Consider the following 24,957-nt stretch of genomic DNA (forward strand, 5'->3'; position numbering starts at 1 on the left):
ACTACCAATGGGCTTCCTCGGAGGATCAGTTGGTGCATTAGCGCCACTACGAACGCTAACGGCGCTATCATCGCATTCGATATAATTTATTAAAATAGTGCGGTAGGAACAAACAATTAAATAAATGCATTATTTGTGCTCATAATCTTAATAAAGCAGTAATAATAACATTTTAAATTTGTACAGATGCAAAACATTTCTGACCACGGGAGCGTTTTTCCACGGAGTCCGAATACTTTCGCTTGCTTTCGGTTATGTTGTGCTCTCAAGGAACAGGAGGCGAGGGAAACGCACGACCACGACCACCGCACCAGCAGCACAGCCTGTAGCACAGCTAACGTTTCGCAGAGCCAGGAAAGCAATGGCCACGCCACTATGGCGCGTAGTGCTAGCTCGAGCTCCAGCTGTGAAGTGAGAAATGTGTGTCGTGGAGGAGTTTCGGTAGCAGATCATCGCTACGAGTGAATCATGACTGCCAGCAGCATGCAATTGAACCGGGAAACGCTGCCCCTCGAAGAGGATGAACTCGCAAGACTGTCCCGGAAGACTCCGACGGAGATCATTCACAGCGGACACTTTATGGTATCCGACATCGACGATACTGACAACACGGACGAGGTGGCTCGCGCCAGTGAGTCGGACTGCGCAACCGAAGTGCCCAACTCGCTGGCTACCCCTCTAAATGAAGTCGACGAAGAAATTACGTTCGACACTGACGAGGTAATGGAAGTGGACAAACATTTCAAGCCCCCATGCCATATAGCCATCGACGGTTCGCTAACCAAGCTCTTCGAGTGCATGACTCTGGCCTACAGGTAAACACGTGAGTCGCGCGTCGCTCTGCTTTGAGCACTGCTCGTGACTTCGAGATCATCGACACGCCACGACCCGCCGTCGTTTCTGTCGGAAGCGTGTGCTCGGGTTGTTCGCGGAGCGCTTCCTCAAGCACAGATTTCGGTGCACATTTTCTGCAGGCTGCACACCGCAGTCTTGCTTGCATGGTCCTGTTTCTGATCCGCATAATCGATGAAGATTGATGACAGTACTTGGTTTCAGTTTCACGCAAAGCCGTGGCCCTGTAAAACGAACTAGGGAACGGCGCGTGAAATTATTCATAAGCTGAAAGAAAGGAAAGGTGTTGCTGGCGACCCCGCTGTTGTCAGGCGTGCTTTTTCAACGGCGCGTCGCGTGTTGACATCAGCGAAATGGCGCATATCGGCTCGTATGTTGCCCTTGATTACAAAGAAAGTTGCTTCGACGCGATAACCCATTAATAGGCATAGACTTAGCGGTGTAGCAGCGCGACATGACGACTCGCCCTTGAATTGTATGGGAATCTGTTCTAGTAAAGCTTCACCTTCGCGATTCCACATTCACTAATGGAAGTGCGCTGAAGAAAAATTGCCGCGACTTCTATTGTCCGTTGCTGTTGTCTTCCATATCACGTTGCTTTTGATGCACCCCTGTGCCAAGTATGAGCGAGTTAGATGTAATCTTTTGATCTGAAAGCGATTCACATCCCTGAGCTCAACGAAAACTGGGTTTCTTCAGCACCTAAGGCTACTCGTGCTGAAGCTTTGCCGTAAGATTGCCTCATAAAGCTGTCATGATAACGAGTATTTACGCAGTGTGTAGAGACCGCAGTAGAATGGTGCAATACATACTTTATGCATAGGAGAACTGTCGTGTTGACCTCAGTGTTACTTTAAATAAATTATCAAATGTTACAGTATTGCACATAATATAGCCTTGTGCACATGCTAACTACTTAAATTAGGCTGTGCATTTGCATTAATGTTGATCCTTCGGTAAATTCGCAATGACCAAATTCTGTCGCAGTACAATTTAACTTACTGCAGGATTTTTGAAAGCCCTGAAACCCCTTGTGACATGTTTAACCTCAGCAGGTGGGAGCAAGAAAGTCTGAAAACATTATTTTAAGCAGCACTGGTTCATGTCAGGATTGTTGGTTCTTCTGGGGAATGAAAGGCAGTGAAAATGTGATAGCAGGATTGGTTTCGCTGAACAAGTCATGTGAGGCTAGGCTCTGCATAGCAATTTGTCATCTAGCATGTATTTGTTGAGACGACACCATTGAAACAGACTAATTCTCTCTGAAATAGAGACCTGAGAGAGAAGGAAATACAGGGGGGGTTAAACTGCATCTGGGGCTTTGTTGTATAGAATCTTGCACCCATAAACCTCAGTGCTAAATGCGCATTTGAAATGAAGGACATCTTAAATTGGTTTAAGCATATGTAAGCGCAACGAGCCCAAAAGCTGTACAGCTTTAGAAAACAGGTCTTCTCTTAAGCATTGCAGTCTTTCTAGCCTCTTTTTTTCTGCTTGCTGTTGATATTGTTACGGTAGGAAAGCAGACAATGTCGACGACAGAGAAGAGAACGAAGTGCTGTGATGGGTGTACCATCAACGTGGACGTCAAGAAGGTTATGTCTCGTAAACAGCGTCAAAGGAGGATTTTGCGGCGAATTCGACATTGCAGCACTACCCCGAGGTGCCGCATTGCCTAATTTTCCGGCTGGGATGATCCTGGGTAGGTCGGCGAGGGCGAGCGGTGAAGCTGGGGTGCACGTGGCTGGCGACAGTTGAGGCGAGGGCGAGCAAGTATAGCAGCGAGGAAGAGGTAGCGTCGTCGGAAGCGTCGTAGAAGCGACGGGGTGAGGAACTACGGGGCGAACTTGAATTCCAGAATGTGTTTCGAGGCGGGGACGGCCAACGGCTACGGCAGTGACGGGAAACGTGACCGATTCGGCTGCAGCAGAAGCAGATCGGCCTGTCATCAGGTGTACGCCAGTCCAATGGATTTCGCGCACTGTAGGGATAACGGGCACTGTAGGGTGAACTATGATAGGACCGAGGCACAGGTGCAGGGCCGGCGTCAGGACGACTCAAGGAGCAGGCGCTGGGGAGACCCATATTAGCGATTTTCTGGCTAACCACGGACTGGATCAGCGATATCGTCTCAGTAGTATTGGTCAAAGACATCTGTTAAGGCGAGACAGGAAACGCTGCTTCGAGTTCGCGGCGCACAATGCGGGTCACATTTTCACTTGGTGGTGGCAAGCTAGATTGGTCGGTTGGTTCGGTGCAAGAAGAGGTCACTGCAGTATTTGGAAGCTGTGTAAACTGATTATGTATACGGCGGCTCTTCGCCTGCTCGAAACAGCGGCATTCCTTCATGATGGCGTTTACAGTCGATAAGTTTCTAAAGACCAGAAGGTTGAATGCGTCGTCCGCGATGCCCTTGATAATGTGCCCAACCTTGTCTGCCTTTGGCATTGACGTGTCGATTTTATGACGGAGGGGCGAGGACGTCCTGAATGTAAGCGACATATGACTCGGTGGCAGTTAGGGCACGCGTGGCAAGTTATTGCTTGGCGGCTAGCTGTCGACTGGTTGGATTGCCAAAAACGTCGGACAGCTTCTCTTTAAACAACTCCTAGCTGGTGAGCTCTTCCTCGTGCGTGTAATACCATGTTCGCGGTGTTCCGTCGAGGTAGAACACGACATTGGCCAGCATTATGGTCGGATCCCACCTGCTCACCTTGCCGACGTGCTCATACATCTTCAACCATTCTTCTACGTCAACACTATTGAGGCCGTTGAACTTGCTGGGGTCTTGCGGCTGAGGTAGAGCGACGCACTGGGTCTGCGTAGGCGACGATGCAGTTGCAGACGCGGTGCCTGCCGCTGGATGCATGTTCCCAGGCTGGGCGAGACTTCCGCTGTGGAGCACCGTGGCGAAGACGCGTACCCAGCACCTCTCACCAAAAATGTCACGGGTATAAACTATTTACAAGGTCTATTCACAGGAGATAGATAAACAGCAGCTGAGAATACAGAGAGGCTGTTTCCATGAACAGCACTTCATTCTCTTCTCCATCGTCGACATTGTCTGCTTTCCTACCGTAACAATATTTAGTTATATATCAAGCTATGACCAGCGCACATTTCAAAATATGAATGTAAATGTGATGGTGCACACAAAGCACTGACTTCCAACAGTGACTTTATTACAATGCAACACATATACGCAAAATAGTGCATCTTGGAGCACCCATGCAGTAAGTCTGCTGCCTCAGGGCAAAACATTACTGAAAAATCTGTATTCGAATGAACAGAATCTGTATTTGAAATCAGTGCTTCACCCTTCTACCAAAAGTATGAATTACCAACACAGTTAATAAAGTTATATCTAGAGTGAGAAATAGGGGATTTCTCTGATCTGACACCCAAACAGTTCTTTCATCTGAACAAAACAGATTTCTAAATAAAATAACATGTTTAATTTTTTTAGATTATTTACAACGTTCCTGAGGTTTTATTTGAATTGCTTCTCTCTTGAACTAGTAATTTTAACTACTGTCACACGTCATGTTTATTTAAATGTATATTATCCAGGAACACAATAACTACGTACAAGAAAACCTGAAATTATTTTGTATTGGTATGCTGCCATTTCAAAACCATGTCTGTATTTCTTGGATGGAAAGGGATTGTTTAGTAGTTGGAGAAGAATTCAAATGTCCCTTATTGATTTTCCTAGCAAGACCATGCCACCACCCTGTGACTTCACTAATTTCTCTGCATTTGTCATGCATTTTGGTAACTTATATGCAAGAAAAGCTCACAGAAGTTGTAAATTTAAGTATTAATTTCTTTTTAATAGCAACTTATAATTGCTCATTCAAATTCTTAGTAAACAATTTTACCTAGCAGTCATTGCTTGATGTCACAGACAGCTGATGCAAAATTGTCAAAGTAATGTCATCACCACTGTTCTTTTATATTTATTTTTTTGTGTCCTGTATGGCATACCAGGCCTTCAGTCACAATAGTCCTGTCCTGTGTACGATTCCATGCCAGTTTACTTTAAATTAATACATATTTTTTGGTAAACTCCTTTAAAAGTTAATTTGTTTGTAAATTGTCATTTGCACATTTGCTTTTACAGCATTAACATAGCACAAATTGTAGGAAAGGGCATTATTCTACTCAAAGCAGTGGCAGTGACTTCCCACGGGCATGCATTAACTTTTCTAGTTTAGCTTATGACATGCATTATGAATAGCTACATTCCTGTGTCAGTGTTTCTCGCACTCTGACTTGCTCACAATATAGAGTTCTTTTCTTGGATGGGGGGGGGGGCAATAACTGTTGTGTGCATTGAATGCAAAAGTGAGTGCATGTTCTCATAGATTTATTTTGTAAAAGCTACTTGCTCTTCTTGGCATGAAGGTTGCCCTCAAGGTTTCTGATTTATGCAGCCACAGTTAAAATATGCAAGGCATGCCAAAGGGTCACAATGAATCCACAGTGTAGCACTCGGGCTTGTCGCATTATCTCATTTTTTTTTTTTTTTTTTTTTGTACAAGGACATGCAGTGGCTATCATAGCAATATGCAGCGAAATGAACGCCGAGTATTCCTACTTGACAAAGATTTCTTGTTTGCTTAGATATATCGTCTTATTTGCTGAGATCAGTCTGGAGGTGGCAGCACCAGTGCTTCATTGGATAGGGAGGCTGACTGCGTACATGGCAATGTACGGCATGTACGGTGGTGCTCCGGTAATATTGATACGGGCCGTTGTGATGGTCAGCTATTCTAATCCTTGAGTCACGCCATAATGTCCTGCATCCTTGAATTTCAAAATTTTTTTTACAAAAATTACTTTTGACACTGATTGCTACTTGATGTAGGCAATATTGTGGGCTCATTGGAGGGATGCTTGTGGCATATTAAGGAAGCAGATCATCATAATTTTCAATGAGCTGTATTAAAATGGATGTGCAGATGTTAGGCAGCATCTGCAATTAATGGTTTATGAAGAAAGCTGTCTACTACTGTAGCATGTTTCCCCACAACCTTCTTTAAATGGCTGGTTGTTAAAAGCCTGACCTGCAATAACATGACATGTTGCTCTTTTGCTCTTGATATATTTCTTCAATCGGGTCACTTTGCAGATGGAGTGGTTTCTTACTGTAAAAGCACCTCAAGCAAATTGAAATGGTTTTGTTCATTTTGAAGGCTCTGTAAAGGCAGACCTCGTATGGTCTGACCAGGCTTCAGGAGGAGGGAAGGACAATACGCATTAATGGAGATCATAGCAGCAGCCCTTCCCCTGCTGTTCATTCTCCAACAAAGACAAAAACAGTGCATGTCGTATGTGCTCTCCTAAGCTCTCTCTCTCTCTCTCAAGACTAAGAAAGGGAAACAAATCAAGGATGTGGCAAGGAGAACTGACATACTTGTTGAGGTACATCTTGTATCCCCAAATCTCATTCTCTAGAGATTGGATTAGGCGGATAGTAAGGGGAACTAAAATTTGTGTTGAGGTGCATCCTGTATCCACAGATCTCATTCTTTGTTGCTAAGTCTACTGCCTGAAGGAATAAAAGAAGGCAAAACGACGTGACAGACCAATCTGTGTGTTTACGTACAACAATGACATGTACTGAGGATGTATTGAACATTCCAAGGTTTGGGGACGTGGCATGATGCCATGAATGTTGTTTAAAATGCAGTAGAAAATATGGAGAGATTTTATTTAGAAAGGCAGAAGGCAACAGATATGGGCATGGCTTGACAAGTTGTCGAAATTAGTCTGGTCTCATGGCAGACATTGTCCACTGATAACCAGTTTGTGTAATACTAATCAGCTGCAACAGGCAATTGCAGCTGATTAAGTAGAGTTCATCAGAGTGCCTGTTAGTATACTATGTTACAAAATATAAAAACCACACGAAAAAGAGAGAAAAGGAAATGGGGGGGGACTCGGTTTTCAACCTTAGTTACAAGTTACAAGTCCATATTTTGTCTCACTGCCTTCTTTGTCTCTCTCATATTTTTTAAAGCTTCCAAGGCTTAATTAATTTTCTTACATTGAGGCATTTTTGAAGAACAGAGCTTGCTTTAGAAATATGAACACTGAAGTAGTAGGATGTCAGCAACTGAAATGGCAATGAAGAACTGCAGAAATAGTGTGTCTAGTCATCATCTCAAGTCTGTATAACTGCAGAAGGAAAGCTTCTGTTGGAAAGGGAGTCTAAGTAAGAATGTGGGCTGAGGGTATCTGCAATAATGATTGATTTAGAATTGTGTGAAAAATTTGATGCTGCAGCAGTGAGTCTTTATTCCTAAATCATCATTGTACACAGCTGTGTTGACGAAGTGACCTTTTTACATCTCTTTTAGACTAATGGCTGGGATCATTCAGCAGCTTAGCACCATTAGAATTGTGTTGTGTGCTACACAGTTGCATCAGTTAACAAACTTATGTAAACTGCCACTGTTTGATGGTAGTGTTGGGTTAGTGTCATTGACACATTGTGACCATAACCTGAAACACAATATTTGTGCTGAATGTGCAAGGACTTGCAGAATGGTGTTGAAAACTATAACATATTTCTTTTATAGCCATTTGGAAAGCCCATACATTAGTTATACAGGGGTCATCTCAGTGAATTACTAACATTTTGTTTCTACCTCTGTCTTGGTGATACAAAATGAAGTTTTACAATTTTGCATGAATGATTCAATTGAATTTTGGTGTATTGACGTTCAAATAAGCACTAACTATAATATAGCACTCATTAAGAGCCGAGAGCATTTAGTCTCACGTCGATTTCATTTATTCATTGCATGTTGCTCCTTTTATTGGTATCTGCACATGTTTATTACAGCATGTGCAATCTTTTATTTTAAAAAAGTAAAAATTCAAGCTCTTATTGCGATGCATTTTTTTGCTTAGTGGCAAGCTGACATCGCCTAAGTGGAAAACATTCAAGGGACTGAAGTTGCGCCTGAAGGACAAGATTCGCCTGAACAACATCATCTGGCGAGCTTGGCACATGCAGTGTGAGTTGTCCTGTTTGCTAGGGCTAAAGATGCATCGCTTGTGTGATTCTCTTTCTGTACTTTTTTTTTCTACCACATAAAGTCAAAATGAACTAATAAATTGCTGGTAAAATGCACCAGATGACTGCAGTATTGATGTTTGAAGTATATTTTTCGATGCGTTCGAAGAGGCAGAAAAAAAAAAAAACACTCTGCCCTCTTTGGCTACATGACTTCGCAGCACAGATGCGCTTCACCAACATTTCATACAATAAAAAGAACTGATAAATCTTGTAAACACTTGCATGCAAGATGTAATGCCAGCCAAACCACACACCCGTCATAGTGGTTTTAGTGTTGGGCTGCTAAATCTAAGGTCGCGGTATTGAATCCCAGCTGCCGCGGCTACATTTCGAAAGGGGTGAAATGCAAAATACCCGTGTACTGGGCATTGGGTGCACGTTCAAGAACCCTAGGTGGTCAAAATTAATATGGAGCCCCCCACTACAGCATACCTCATAATCATATCTTTGTTTTGGCATGTAAAACCCCAGAATTTCATTAATTTAATATAAAACACACTCAAAAACAATTACAAACTTACAATTTCGTGCACTTTCACAGTGTACACAACTGACAACAAAACCCACATAGCAGTGCAGTAGCACTGTGTCCTTTCAATAAATGGTTGTAGTGTGCAAGGCAAAAAATTCAGTCTGATGAACAAAGAATGTGCTATAGGTACAAAGGTAGGAAAGGAAAAGGTGTGGGTTTGTCAAAGGCCAGTCATCATTGCAACATTGGTCTGAAACAGGCCTTTGTACCTTCCTGAAGTCTTCTCAGTTGAAAGTAAATTAGCCGTGTACCAAAGCTTTAGCGCTAGTATAATACTGCTATTAGCCTCTTGCTGTACTGTCTGAACTGCTCAGATGAACTCTTAAGGAGACTCGAAAGTGGGCACACAAAGACACTGTGCACGCAACACACATGTGTGCTCTCTCTCTCTCACTGCTACGCACCAGCTTAGAAAAAAAAAAACAGTATACATGGTTTCCCAATTAACATTAGCCAAGCTGTTAATAATAAAAACTGGTACAATATATGATTATGAGACCTACAGCGTTTGGTCATCATTCCTCTTCCGCTACCACAAAAATTTCTTGTGTAATGATTGGCTGGCTAAGTACAAAAACTAAAATAAAAAGTAATTAAATTCTGGGGTATTGGGTATTGCATGCCAAAACCACCATGTACTTATGAGGCTCACCCTAGTGGGGGACTCGGGATTAATTACCTGGGTTTCTCCAGCGTTCACCTAAAATTTATTTATATATTTATTTATTCATTTATTTATTTATTTATTTATTTATTTATTTATTTATACTGTCGATCCCATCAGGGATAACAGGAAGGGCATGTACACCCGTGAGCAAAAGTACATAGACCAGGGGTTGAGCGATAAAGCCGATTTTTTCCTCTGCCTGTTAACGCAACTTGAAATTGAGAACTGCTGTCCAAACTTGGCATTGTGAACTTTTCAGTGTACTGCGAACTTTTCAGTTTATGCTTGGTAATTAAAAAGAAATTCAGTTTTTTCAGCGACCCTGTGGTCCGTATACTTTTGCTCACGGGTGTACAATAATAATTAGCACAAATTTGATTACGCACAATACATAGGCAATTAGCAAAGGCAATAGACTTGAGAATAAACAATAGGTAAATAAGTAAACAGTTAGCATAAATAAACAATGGTACTCAGTAATGACAAGGTACTACAAGGTATTAAAGTTAGGTTTACACAAGAGGTAATAAAATACGATAGATTTCAAGTGTCAGTAAATCAATTGGGATTATGTATCCAATATAATGAAATAAAATGGCGCATAAATAAACGGTAACACAGGTAGGTCATTATTGTGAAGCATGTAATTCGCTTTCGGGACTAATGTTAATCAAGTAGGTAAGGTTGGGCTGTTTGTAAAAGTAGGGTCTGGCTTGTTCTATTCACGCGTCATTAAAGGGGAAAAAACTAATGCTTATGACTTTCTGTATGAACTGGGTGTTCGTTTAATGATAGTGAGTGTTTATGTCTGGTAGGTCATGTTTGTGTCATATATAAATATTTTATCTTAAGTACACAAGCGCTTCTTGCATATCACCCCCAATGAAATGTGGCCGCTGCAGCCGGGATAACACTCACCACCTTGAGCTCAGCAGTGCATACCTGATAACTTGACTGTGTTGAAGTTTTCATAGCTTGTGAATTTGGGCTTATTCTACAATTTGACGTATTTCGCATAAAGTTTACCAAATAGTAGATTCTGTTCACGAAGACAGCTTTAATGGTGATGAAGTGGCACAAGGTTGAAAAAAAAATTATGCAAGAAATAAATTGAAATGGTATTTGTGCTGTGCATGCTTCAAACAAGTTTATTCAGACATCTGTAGCTAATGAAATCGGTAACAGCAGAGTTGTTGAAAAAGTCACTTCTTTCTAAAAATACTGTGTTTCTTTTCAGTCTCTGCTGTTCTAAATTAGTTGCTTCTAGTGCGCTGCATCTAAATGTAAATAATTGTTAATTAAATGTTTATGTATGCCACAGAAGGTATGTGCTCAAGGCAAATGTTTGAGAAAAAATGTGCGCAACACCCCGGTTTGTCATGTCCGCGGAAATTTTATTACCTTTAAGGTTCACAGATTGGCAGGTACAGCAGTGCAATGCCATTGCCACTAAGCTACCACGGTGGGTTCAGAATTTAAAAATTAGCTTAATTTTTTTTTTTTTAATGGGGGCAATAATTTCTAATGGGGAGGATGTTATTGCGTCCTAAAACATCCGATTCAGTTGTTTTCAGTGCACTATGTCCTCATAATTATTTTTTCCGAGCTTTACTCAAAGCAAGTTAAATACGAAAAGTGCTGCATGTTTATGCGCTCGTGTGCCATTACACCAGTGGCCCCAGAAGTGATTCAAAGGAACTCCACTCATTGCCTGTCGTCTTGTCAACTGTCTGGAAGCGGCAGGCTGTTTGCGTTGGCTTCTGCTGATTGTGAGGTACGTGTTGCGTTCCATGATCGCAGCCTACACGATGACCAGGCATTTGTGAAGTAAGGCAATGAGCGAAGTTAGGTCCTTCGAATCACATTTGGGGCCACTGCTGTCGTGGTGCACTATGAGGAAAGTGCAGAAAAAATAATTATGCAGGACAGAGTAAACACTTAAAAGGACTGAAGAGGATGTTTACTAATTAATAACATCATTCCTATTACAAGTGATGTGCCTAATTAAAAAAAATTCAAAAGTCAAATAACCAATGTTATATAGTTCAATGTACAACTTAAGTTTGTGAGTGGTGGCGCTGGCTAACACTCCCAGGGTTAATTCTAGTTGTAAGACATAAATACTCCACCCGCCGTGGTTGCTCAGTGGCTATGGTGTTGGGCTGCTGAGCACGAGGTCGCGGGATCGAATCCCGGCCACGGCGGCCGCATTTCGATGGGGCCGAAATGCGAAAACACCCGTGTACTTAGATTTAGGTGCACGTTAAAGAACCCCAGGTGGTCCAAATTTTCGGAGTCCCCCACTACGGCGTGCCTCATAATCAGAACTTGTTTTGGCACGTAAAACCCTATAATTTCATTTTAAAGCAGATGGAAAAATGGCACCGCGGTAGCTCAATGGTGAGAGCATCGCACGCGTAATGCGATGACGTGGGTTCGTTCACCACCTGCGACCAGTTGTTTTTTTCATCCATTTTCATTAATTTATCATTTCTTTAATTCATTAGTAAGTACAAGTAATTTTGTCTATGTTGTCCTTGGTGTCACTGTTTGTTGGCTTCTTGTGATATGATTGATAAAAATCGGGCCCCGCGGTTCCCATTCTTCTCGTTCATTACATAATGAGGGCTCGAATCCGGCAACATTGATTATGCCTTCAGTTAGCATATGTGGGTTTATTGACCAGTTGCCTTCACCCAAAAAGATCACGTACTCATGATGCCTGCGGCAGAAAGGATGTTCCACATCCGCCGCCGAGGTTTGTGAGTGGTGGTGCTGGCTAACACTCCCAGGGTTAATTCTCGTTGTAAGACATAAATACCCCAGAAAGTGGATGGAAAAACGGCAATGTGGTAGCTTAATGGTAAGAGCATCGCCTGCGTAATGCGAAGACGTGGGTTCATTCCTCACCTGCAGCCAATTGTATTTTCATTGTCATTTTCATTAATTTATCATTTCTTTAATTCAATTAGTAAGTACAAGTAATATCTCCTATGTTGTCCTTGGTGTCACTGCTGGTTGGCTTCTTGTGATATGATTGATAAAAATCGGGCCCCTCGATTCCCGTTCTTCTTGGTCTACCAATTTAGATGGCACATGTTTATGCACAACACATCTCTTTGTCAGCGTCGATAAATCGAAAGAAAGGAAATGTAGTTACATTCACCTGGGGTAATGAGCTGTTTGAAAAGTTGTGATTTTCACTTAAACATGAAATCAGGAAAGGCATTGCAACTATGTTTGTTTGCGAATTTTCTTCCTCCTTCCTTTATGCCCCTCGGGTAGCAAAAGCGGTGTAGTCATGAAAGTATGTCTTGTGAACTAACATTGACACTTTGGACACTGTGGACTCCCATCTCATGTCCAGGCTGTACAAGTCCTGTCATTGTGATGCAGTTTTGTCATGTAGAAAGGTAATGTGTAACGTGAATGATATGTTTACAGTGCTGCATCAAGGACGCATACAAATAGGATACCTTGTTCGGGTAGTCTAAGCTGAAGAGGAGGCTGTGTGATCACATAGTCTCCTGAATGTTTTACTATAATACTTGGTCCTAGGAACCACTTCCAATTTAGGTACCCAGGTGGTAGATGCATCATGACATCATGAAACTCTGGCTCACTTTGCTTCTGCAATTGCTGCGATTGCCACATGCATGTGAAGCTAGAAGAAACAAGCACAGCACTTGCTTATTTATTTATTTATTTATTTATTTATTTATTTATTTATTTATTTATTTATTTATTTATTAGGACATCGTACTCAGCCTTATTACTGTACAACATAAGCGAATTTTGCTCTGTTTCATGATGTCATGATAATGTATGACACCAGGTCCAGCATTTAAAGACAGACGTTAAGTATCAATTTAACATATCTCCATAACTGCTACCCCACCTTCACAATTGCTGAGTGTAATTCTTTTGTAATATGTGGTGCATGTGGCAGAGTTTCTACAACTTCAAAAATATGTGTCGGCACTCCTTTAAGGTACACAGCTGATGACAACATAAATAAAGGCAGATATTTATTCTGTTTCAATCATTGTGATCCGTAAGGTCAGGCTTAGAGCAAGGTGCACAAAAAATGCTTTGAAATGACCTCTTAAAAAAGATATTATTATGAGGAAACTGCATCATTATTTTGCATGCAGACACTTGTCACAGTATGTTAAGCCTCTGGTCAAATTCTTCTTCATCCAGTTGTGGCCAGAAGAAGTCCTTATGTGTGCCAATTTGCATCACCACTTGAAGGAGACACTCACAACAAACCTGAGGCAAGTGCCTTTTTTATATTTACATTTTGTGGCAGTACCCACTCGCTCAGTGCTACTATGGCTGCTGCTTGTGCAAAACTGTAGGCAGTCATAACCTAAGCCTAATGGATGTTATGTCTCATAAGGAATGGCGTCATTGCAGCGAACATTTTTTCTTAATAGTTGTACTTACCTTGTATCTGTGAGAGTCATGCATAAAAATATGTAGGTAGGTGTCTGTGTTTGACAAAGCGTGCAAAGCTTGATTCCTGTGTAATCCAATTTCCGAGAAGGTCAAATAAGTGCACAATTAGGTTTATACATTATAGTCAGTGTTACAGGTACATTACTTGTGACATAATCTCTTGATTTTTCTTGTTAAGGTTGAGCAAATTTTCACATGCGTTATGAGAGATATGACCTTCTCTAAGCAATGTCTTTGCTTCAGAATTGGCCATATAGGTTGGTTGGTAATAAGCCCAACACATTCACATTTAAGTTTTTTTTTTCTTTCTTTCTTTCTTCATAGGCACGTGTCACCTTGTATATTCATCCGCAACGAGCTAAGCACTTACCATAACAGTTGTAAGCGTATGTCATCTGAGCGTGAACCTTGTATTCACATTTGTCTTTTCCGTTGTCGCTTTATGGCATTTGTTTTGTTTATTCTGGCTACACTTCTTGTTCCAAGTTTATGGCCCTCGTGATGGTTGTCGTCGCCACTCGCGTTGCCTATTCTGATAGCAGGGGACACTTGTGTCGTTCAATCGTGTGCCTAGACTTATCTTGCTTTTCTAGTCCTTTTTATTCATTTTTCCTGATAACTCTTTGCCGCTGTTTCCTTCTGGGCTCTGCATGAACGTGATGTTTCCAATCTGCTCCCGCATATGGTAAATGCTTCCACAAATAACGCCTTTACTCCGCACCAAATTCTGCCTGTGACTGGCCCATCTTGGCTTGGGTCATTGTGACACCCTTCCTGATCCTGGAACGTTGCTGCACTTGTGATGCGTGAGCTTGCGAACGTGGAAATGTACACTACCTGTGTACCAGTGCATTTTGACAACAACCAGCAGTTTTTGCATAACATTTGTTTTCATAGGCAAACAAATAAAAGGGCTGGCAGTATGGGTCAGTGGGACAGCATTTCATAGCTGCTTCCTGGAATGACCTATTGGAATGAGCCATGCCTTAGTTTTGCATGTATCTTTGGGCTGAGATCTTCTGCAAGACAAAGGGTTGCAGATCCGTTGATCAATGGGGAAAAAGGTTGTATTGCTGCCTCTAACCCCTTTGAGGCATACATTTTCATGACAGTTTTGCAGTTCTTTTCTAATGTTGGAAAGCAGCATGCACTTCCTGGAAAGCACTTTTTGTTCTTTTCTTTATAGCATTATGGCATGCCTCAGTTAGTGAGTTTACATGTATGTCCTGGTGATGTGAAAGATTGCATGTACGTATAAAGGGATTTTGCAGTTTATTTTCAAACCTCAGAATGTTTGAAGTGTGCACATACGACATACGTGCTTTCTTAAGGTGGTTTATCAATCATTTCACAAGAACCCTCTTGATACTAATTCTGGCACACTTTTTGAGGAATCTGGCTTTGACTAGTTATGACACAAAATTGCTTGAAGCATTGATTAGGATTAAGATTGATAGATGGCTAGTGACAGTCAGATTCCTTTGTACAAGAAGTTTGTTACATTATGCACAACAACGATTTGTATAATGCAGAGCCTGTCATGCCTATAATGCACCCAAGCATGAACCTAAAGAAGGCATGAAAAGTGCAACACAGACCTGCTCTCTTATTTGAACTGCTCTTGCTCCAGGCCATTGTCATGGAGGGCAAGTACTGGAAGCGCAACTTCAGCAACATCACCGCCGAGTACAAGAAGTGGAGAATGTTCTTCTGCAAAAAGAACTCGCGGTTTAGGACTGTGGATGACTCCAGCACTGTGAGTAATGTCATATTGAGTAATTCGTGTTCAGCAAGTGTAAAGTCAGAAGCTTGCACAGCTTTGCTTCTATTTTCTGATAGCTACAAAAATTAAAAGGCCTGCTGTGAAAGATTTTATTGCATCAGAAGCTACATCTTTTACTCTGATCATTTCACTTGTGCGATATTCTAAATCATACCATAAATAATATTGTTTGTCCACATCATGCCTTCAAACGCACACACTGGGAACGTTTCATATAGCAAAAAATAAAGAGAGTATTCTATATGTAGAATTCTTGCTTGAAAATTGTGACAGTATGAGCGATGTTGTACTGTTATAGCTGGGGCTTCTGCGCATAGACTGCGCATCAGTCTTGCAGTTCTCTTGCAGATAAGTTCATTTATGGGGAAATATTGCAGTCATACAACAGCATAGTTCTTTGTCATAGTTATGCCATGTAAGAATTTTGCTCCTGTACATTTTTTTATATATTAATGTGGCCAAATGGGTGATCGCAGAATCCTGTAGACTTGGACCTTCGTTGGCTGTCTCATGGCGGTTCAATGGACGAGGACTTCTTTATGGACCTTTCAGAGAGCCTCTTAGCAGCTTAAATCAGCCATTCGACTTCCCAAACCCTAGGGAAATAGGTAAGCTTGTGTTCCTTTCGTGAAATAGGTCTTGTTCACGCGGTCAACTGCAGGCTGCCTACAGCACCATCTGCTTTAGCATTCGGCATCGGCACACATCAAGCTGTTTGTGTGGCTGTCTGCGATGTGTGTGGTGCATAGCAGTTATGTGCTGCAGGTGCTTACATGCCCATTGTTACAAAACACGAGCGTATGACAGTAGTTTCACAGTACTTATAGATTTTTTTGCAACATTATTTGGGAATTTTGAATGCTCTATGAACTCACATACTTCAAATGGTGAGAATGATGTCCACCCATATTTAAATTTAATGGCTTTACAAAAAGTTCGTCATTGTATTAAGGGAATTCGTGTACTAGCTGTACTTAAGACAAATTCATTTCAGCAATTAATCTACTTGTTCACTCCCTTCGTGCTGAATCTGAACAGTTGCTGATGTTCTGTACATTTTGCAACCAGGTTCATGTAATTTCAGTGCGCTCACATACCAACTGATCACTTTGTTAGTGGCAGTTAGCCTGTGGAAATATTTCTTGAAGAAGAAACAAATATTAAATTATTTACAAGATATAAATAAAACATTTTCAATATAGTTTCCAAACACTATTTGGGGCTTTCAACAAGTTTCTGAGCATCAAGGATGGATTTATGTTATATTGATTAGATCTTAACATACACAAGATTGCTTGAAGTTGTCGAAGCAAGTGAGCAGCAAATACTGAATCACGTCCTTTTTTTTTTTTTTTTTTTTTTCCACTGCACTGGCCAGCCGCTGACTCTTTAGGTACTATGTCAGAACTTAAAAACACTAAATACACTCAAATGAAACTAAAACACCAGTGATAAAACAAATGTCGGAATGCCCTGGACACTACATCAAATTGTATTGTTGCACTGTTTAATTCTTTCTCAGATATTTTTTTTTTCTTTATTCTTGTGGTGTTATGGCATTAACTATGGTTTCAACTGGTAATTGTGCACTTATGCTTGCCCCTCTGACAGCTACAAGGGCTGGCATAGCTGATTTCATCCAGCCAGGCCTTATCCAGCTGCAGCCAGCATTTGATGACTTTATGGACACGCTGGAACCTCTGTCTGGTGAGCGCCCAACTTAAATGAATCTTCTAGAAGGGCTTTGATTACTTCTGCCTTCTTTGCTCTTTCCTTTTCAACATTTAGGTCCCAGCTCCCCCTCTTTCATTTTAGTCGAAGCCCCTACTTTATATGAAATTAGAGGCTGTTTTTCTTTGCCCAGTACAAAATTATGGTTCAATATTACAGCTGCTTGTGTCTTGTGCCACAGTCTTGTGTCGGAAGTTGTCTGGTCTCAGGCGGGCCCATGGGACAAAGGAACAACAACACAGCAGTGGAAACAAAAGGGCATTTATTGCACCTTCTAAAAATAAGCAAGCTAACTAGCACATACGGGCGACCAGAAAAGCACCCACGGGTCAGCCCTGCAATGCATGCATGCGGTCCATTTGCATGTGCCAAGTTCCTGCAGCCAAATAGGAGAAGTTCCTTTTGCACCCAAGCATCCCAGCTGTCAGGTGGCGTTAGCAATGGAACACTTGCGCCATCTCTCGTACTGCTGTGCAACTGCCGACTATCGGCGCTGCACCTGCTATGCGGGGAAGCCGAATTCCTGGAGATGCGAGAGCTATGCAGGAAAGACAATGTCGAGTCAAGTATCCCCACATAGTCAAGTGTCACAAGTCTAGCATCTGTCAGAAAAATGTGCCCAGATTTGCAGAAAAAGTTCATATGGTCATCTAAAGAATAATTACTGTTAACACTTTTTCATTCACAGACTTTTATACTTCGTTTATTCTTAAGGTCAGGAATATTTCACTCTCGAGTAATAACTCTGCAAGTTAACTTTTGCTACACGTATAAACTGGCTGATTTTTATGACACAGGCGAGAATGGTTCCCTGGATAAACTTTTGACAGGCTGTAGGCAAATTGCAAGAATCATGAAAATGGGGTTTGCATGAAAACTAAGTTGTTTACATTGTGAAGCTGCCTTTGATATGTAATTCGATTTTTGTCAGTTTGCAAGCATATTATGAATACCTCTTCTTCTTGTAGATTACTTCAACTCAAAGCTTCCAACACTGCCGGAAGAAAGCTCTCTCAGCTCTGAAGGTGCTCCTGTTCAGGTTAGCACTTCCTTACTTATACAATCAAACCCACTTGTAAAGATGTCAGTTTTAACAGTATATTAGGTATAGCACTAAGGAGCTTTAGATTAGGGGGCCCCAATGCTTGCGTCCCCCTAATCTAAAACTCTTTAATGAGCAGTTGGTGCACCATCAACTTTTGTATGTGTTCTATGGTAAAATAAACCACTCACTATAATGCTCCCATGTCGCGTTATCGGTTACAACAATTAAATCTTTCTGCAGAGTGTGTGCTTCGAAAGGAAAAAGAATGCAAAATCCTCTGGGGGTGGGTGAACGAGCAGTGTTGCCACATCCTCTGTACTGTGCACCCTGCACGGCATGCCTTAGTCGCCCCCTCTTCCGTCACCTTTCCATCCTCATAAGGGAGACAGACCGGAGAGGGGCGACTAAGGCACGCAGTGCGGGTTGCTTGGCACAAATGTCAGGTGTGCAGCACAAGGGTGGGGAAGTGGCAAAGCTGCTCGCTTCATTTCTTTTTTTCCTCTTAGATTTTGCTTTCCGTTTCTTTTTGGCGCAGACACCCATAAGCCAGATTTAACTGTCATAGCCAATAATGCGGCTTGGGAACATTGAGGTAAGCAGATTATTTTACCATAGAATGTACACAGAAGTTTGGGGTGGGGAAGTTGCTCATTGTTACATTCAAGTATATTATTAAAATCTGTACTAATGCTTTAAGTGGGTTTGACTGTGCTTTCTGTCTAAATAAAATGTTTGGATGTTTGTCCCCTCTGTTTTTTTCCTGCAACCCAATTATAACAATTATCACTTATAACAGTGGGATTTTCTTGGCACTTTAATATTGTTATAAGTGGCTTCGGCTGTAAATATTTTGACTTGTTCAAATAAGTTTGCTGTGAACTGGCATCAGTTCAGCGCTGCTTAATGCAGCTGTGCTATCAATTCTTTGTGTAGGGGGGGGGGGCTAATTCGATCTTGACGTGTGATAAGGTTAATTAATTCGAATAAGAAATAATTAGTTGCAGTGATTCTCACAAACACTTGGGCCAGACCTTATGTGCAAGCATTATTCAGGGGCGGGACTCTTGCGCCAATTGCGCCATTTTCATACAAATGCAGATTCCTGCGCCAAACTGCGCCACACACGGAAAATTGACCAAAATTGCGCCACGCTGCGCCAGAATGGCTTCGGCATATGTGCTCCGGCAGTGCCCGCCGCGGACAGCGAGTGGATTCGTTCTCCGAAAAAGAGTGCAGCCGATCACATTCCGCAGACCTGCGCGACGGCTTCTCCTTCATAGTTTCTCGTGATTTTCGCGCTTAGAACATTGGACTTTGCGGCGCTTACGGCAAGTGGCCAGTGCCCGCGTGGCCACTCCCGGCTGTTCTTACTGCTGTCGGAATGGCCAGGGCGGCTGCATTTACAGAGTGTACTAGAATACGGTTGATTGGGCAGAGCGGCGCGGCGCTTCCTAGCTGAGGCGCAGAACAACGAATAGTAGGCTGAGGGCACTGCGAGCGAACTAGATATTATAGGGAGGCGCAGTGGGTTCAGCGGGTGGGTGTCTCTATCCACAGGGCCAGTATACCGTAAAAATATTCCAATCTGTTTTTAAGCCCATATGGGCGAGGCCTGAACCATTTTGACACATCGCAAAGTGCTAATGGCGGATTCGGAATAAAATGTCGCAGTTTCGCCCGAAAGGCGAAGCATCAATTGCGATAGTACATTAGTACACAGCTATACGTAGTAAGGATAGTAGTTTTATCGGCCGTGTAAACTTGTAAACAATGGATGGGCGAATAGTGAATTTGAGGTTCGAAGCGAATTCGAAGCGAATAGTGTTTTCATCGAATAATTTCGAGTCGAATAGTTCAAATAGTATGTATCACTTATTACAGTAAAACCTAATTAATTCTAATTTCACGGGACCAAAAAAAAAAAGGTCCGAATTAAACGAATGCCGAATTATCAGGGTATCCAGAAAATAATAATCAAAAGTCTATACTTCAGCACGATTTTATTAGTGGAATGGGTGAGCAAGTCCTTTTGCTATTTTGCACAAAAGCAGTGCGGACGCTGCAATTCTCATCATCTCGTGCCTGATTGGCTCTCGCAGCAGCGGTCGAGGCTTCGAGACTTCCTTCGCAGTCCGGCGCGCCTTCAGTTGCGACACTGCTTTGCACTACCGCGTGCACATCCCGATTATTTTTTCGCCAGTAAGCTGATCGCCAACAGATCGCACGTCCATCGCGATGTAGCCGGTGTTCTTCATCCTCTACAGATTTGCACCGAGTCAAACCGAAACAACTGTTCGTCGCAACCGTGGCCGCTACCGACGCGATTATGAACGGCGAATTTGCGGTGCTTAAGGCACGCGGCCGACGCACACACCGAGTCAAATCGAAACTACTGTTCGCTGCAACAACTGCAGACGAAATCGCAGTCGCTATCTATGTGATCATGGATGGCGACTGCGCAGCTTTTTAACCACGTGGCCAACATGCGTATTGAGTCAAAATGAAACTACTTTTTGCTGCAACCGCTGTGGAAGAAGGCCGCTATCAATGTAATCATGGATGGCGACTATGAAATCCCGTGGCCAATGCGTTGTTATGCACGGCGGTAAATGCAATAAACGCACAAATAGGCACGAAGTATTCCGTCGTCGCTGTCATTCACGTACGATTTCCACTGATGACTATGGCGATGCATACTCCGCCGCTTCGTTTTGGCTGTACGCTAGCACCGTTTCTGCTCTGTTGCGTTGCACATTTCCGGCTCTTTAATGCAAAAACATATAACCTTCGAGATTGATGTTTTTCTACCGACTGTCCGTGGCTTCTGGCTGCCTATTCGGGAGTGACGAATTACTTGAAAATATCCAATACCTGAATTTGAATGGTAGCAAATAATGAATATAGAATAATTCGATTGAATATTCGACAATACCGAATATTCGCTCATCCCTACTAAATTAACAAGCATGGTGTCACAAGTGCACAAGCAAACGTGGACACATCGCAGTCGATGACCGCGGAAACTCGCTGTATAAACGCTGGAGTGAGGAAGCGTGGCAGCAGCAGCGAGCTAACTAAGCGGCGAAAACACAGCGCGCACGAAGCTATGAGCACTCGCACTCTGGGTCCATTGCAGACCACTTTCAAGATAGGGCCCGTGCTGCCGCGCCATACGCAGCAGCTCCCCTCCCTCCCTCCATTCCCCACGCTGTGCCTTGTGCGCGATCGAAGGCACGTGCACTTCCTCCCTTGAGTGAGCCGCCATCATTGGCTCACCCTCATACGATTTCACTCACACATATAGCATATGGCGCGCGGCGACCGTGTTACCGCCCCTGGACTTCATACGGAACATGACGGCGACGACAATGACAGAGATGCACCTGAAGTGTCCATGATTGCTATCGCAATAAGGAGATTGGAATAGTTTTATGTTATACCAGCCCAGGGTTGATTGCGGCTTTCTGGGTCTGCGGTGACATATCGTGACCCAGAAATTATGTTAGCGCATCGATGTTAGAAATTATGTTAGCGATTATGTTAGCGCACCATTCACTACAGGTCCACTGCATTTGCTGAAAAGCTCTGGGTAACAGAGGAAACGACATGCATCATAGTGAAAACTCGCAAAGGTGGCATTTATTGATCCTTGTACACAATGCCAGCTGTTCGAAATACAGGGAATACTTCGTCGATGAATCACTCTGGAATCAGAGGATGTTCGACTTATTACACACGGATACCTTGTGAATGCTTCTTGCCCATGTCGTACTCCAATGCCCAAGTCGTCCAGAGCTTACATGCTGTAAATGTAAGCATGTTCACAGGATTATGTTCACCTATGCAGCTGCTGGGCTCCAAAGCTAAGCAGGAAGTATAGGAGCACTTGTGCCATCTCTTGTAATAGCTGCTTAAATGGCAACACTGGCTCCTGCCAATGCGTATGTGCCATGCGGGGAAGCCTAACCAAGAGACAGGAGAGTCGTGCAGGGAAGACCAATGTCAAAGAAATGCAAGAGAGTCGAGCATCTCTGCAAGACTTACCACAAAATGAGACTTCATTCAGACCACATGTTTTTATATTCACTTTAGCATTGAGACACACTATGCTCCTGCCCAAAATGCAGTTTACCTCAAATAAGTATAATTTTTTCCTGCATAAGCATGCACCTGCAAGTTGAGGCTCAAGTCTATGTACAACACATGCAGTGTCTCCCTAAATGGTAGGCTGTATAGCTAGGTCATGAAGAGCTTTTCGTAATGGTACACAGCTGTTATGGATTATTTCTCCACTCAGTGTGCCCACGAGATATGGGGCCATGTCATGCCATAATACTCCATCCATGGGAAATGTGCCTACAGCTGCTCAACCTGCAACTCCCCTTGAACTGCCATCCAACTAATTGAACTTAGCGTTCGTGGCAGTTAAGCTGTGCTAAAGAATATTGATGAAACTAAGTCTAGTAGCCCCAATAAAATTTATCCTTGGATATTGAAGCTATGCACTCATTCCATTTCACTATATCTAATATTCCAAAGATAGTTACATACTGGTCAGTTGCCACAGGACTAGAATGTAGCTAATGTAGTACCACTTCATAAAGGAGGTGCGAAAAAAAAGATGTTTGGACTATAGACCTATTTCGCTTTCATCAATTTCATCTAAATTCATAGAGTACATATTACATTTTATGCAAGGCCATAAGGAACCAGTTAATGGACAATGTGTTCTTAACAAACATTTAATTTCTTGTTTATATTAGTGACATTAATGTAGGCATTAGCTCCAACACATGTCTCTTTGTGGTTGACTACATTTTATGTAAAAAAAAAATAAATAGGGAACATGATGTCACCCAACTCCAGGCTAATCTGCAATGTATTCAGGAGTACAGGTTTTTGGGCTATTTTGTTTGATACAGTTATTGGGATCATAACGCTTAACTAGCACTGACAAGGAAGAATGACAAGCATGTGTGCCAACTTTCGACTGATTTTTATTTTCAGAATTGACATACAGTAAAACCCTGTTAACTTCAAGTTGTAAAAACTGCAAAAAATTTTGAGACAAGCGGAGATTCTAGATAAGTGAATTCACGAAAATATAAGCCCCTGGCCACAATAGACCACACAGAACCTTTTGAAATAGGCACCAGTAGTAGTTAAATTTCAGAAGTTCAATATTCCAAGAGCTATGTTTTAGGTAAATCACTTTTGTGAGATAAATGTGCATGTCGGGCATTTGCGGGCAACGCACAGACGAGGATCGCTGGGCTAGCACAGTAATGGTATACTGTAATCACAAGGTCGCTATCGCCAAAGAAGCCCTCTACGACAACTTCAGAGGCAGTGGTTTTCCGTGTGAAGCTCGCGGTGGTGTGCTCAGAACATGCGTGTTGCGGGCCACGTTCACTGCGGATCTAGGTACAGCTTGCCCTCGATGCCAGGCCCTGGAAGAGACCATCAAGCACGTGGTCCTTGAATGTCCTGGCTTGCATCCCACTGTAGCCTGCACCCAGGGCCCTGCAACGGATAATTGCAGTGATACGATTGTGATGGCGCTCTGCTTCCATGGCACCGGTGAGCCTCCCCGCTGGGATGCAGGGAATCTAAGAAGAGGCGGCTGGAACACTTGTGGAGTGATCAAGCACTGCAGCAGCCGTGGTTTGTGAAAAGTGTGCATCGGCATCGGAAAAGGCATCACTACTTAATCGCGCAACTGAACTTGTTACTCAAGAAAATGCCAAAAACATACCAAACATTCAGCACAGCTGCATCACGAAAGGAGTCAATATAGTTGATTTTCGAGCTGTTTATTGTTGACAGAAGAAACTTGTGATGGTTGCCTGTTTGGTAGTGTTGCTTTGTGTGATGAAAGTGTTATCAAGCTGCCCCACACTTGATGCGAGTTGTTCATCACTGCCACTGCCCTCAACTTTCTTTCTGAGCAGCCGTAACAAATTCCCTGTCTCGGCTAATGTAGCGCGCAATTCCGCAAACATAAAAATGCATAGCATGGCAAATAAGCAAACTGACGACATTTCGCACACACGTAAGCATGCGCATTGTGGAGGTCACTCATACCTTTTTGCACTTATCGTGCTTCATCAGGGGTCAGAGCCACGCTGTGCCTGCATTATCAACGAGATTGCAGCTGGCCGTGTATGATGAATAACAGTGGTGTAGAATAATGCAGAATTCAGCTACAAGCTTGCTGGTCCTGTCGCTTTTTGGCGATATTGCAGCTGTGCACAAAGTATGGAAACCTTTCGGTAGTGACTTTTTCCCAACATTTTCACTAGTCAAGATTTCAAGACATCCGGATTATGGCACAAAAGCATGGAGCTAATACCGAGCCAGGAAAAAATTTTGACTTAACTGATATTTCTAGATTTGAGAGTTCGAGTTTACGAGTGTTTACTGTATTTATATTCGACATAAGCGACACCAAATAGCAACAAACGAAAAGAGACAGTGCAAATCATCGCACACACAAATCAGCAGAGTCGAGATGGGCCATTTCGCTCCTACTCAGAGCTACAGACGGGGCACTGACACAGCTAGCACCCGCTCTTGCAGTCAAGCTTGCTGTCACAATTTCTCACATATCTTTATCCGCACTTCTGTAAAACACTCAGCATTCCTTAAACAATGATTCACAAACACTATCACACAATGCACTGATAAATGCTCATCTCGATACCAGTTCAACTTTTGCTTATGCTCCCTTAATCTGTCATTTAGGCATCTCGCAGTTTGCATGTTCAGTATGAATGACCCTTTTATGGTCAAAAGC

At 42.6% G+C, this 24,957-nt stretch overlaps 1 protein-coding gene across 1 annotated transcript in view; it reads left to right on the top strand.

Annotated features, from left to right (window-relative positions):
- The first annotated feature begins 194 nt into the window (after positions 1 to 194).
- LOC119445226 (carbohydrate-responsive element-binding protein-like) overlaps positions 195 to 24,957 on the top strand; it is a 61,732-nt gene continuing 36,969 nt past the window's right edge. The window contains 8 exon segments of the mRNA XM_037709548.2: positions 195 to 815; positions 7,774 to 7,880; positions 13,345 to 13,418; positions 15,233 to 15,358; positions 15,862 to 15,943; positions 15,946 to 15,993; positions 16,997 to 17,092; positions 18,085 to 18,155. Coding sequence (XP_037565476.1) covers positions 469 to 815; positions 7,774 to 7,880; positions 13,345 to 13,418; positions 15,233 to 15,358; positions 15,862 to 15,943; positions 15,946 to 15,993; positions 16,997 to 17,092; positions 18,085 to 18,155 — 951 coding nt within the window. The 5' untranslated portion in view covers positions 195 to 468.

The sequence above is a fragment of the Dermacentor silvarum genome, chromosome 3 (assembly GCF_013339745.2).
Source record: "Dermacentor silvarum isolate Dsil-2018 chromosome 3, BIME_Dsil_1.4, whole genome shotgun sequence".
NCBI lineage: Eukaryota > Metazoa > Arthropoda > Arachnida > Ixodida > Ixodidae > Dermacentor > Dermacentor silvarum.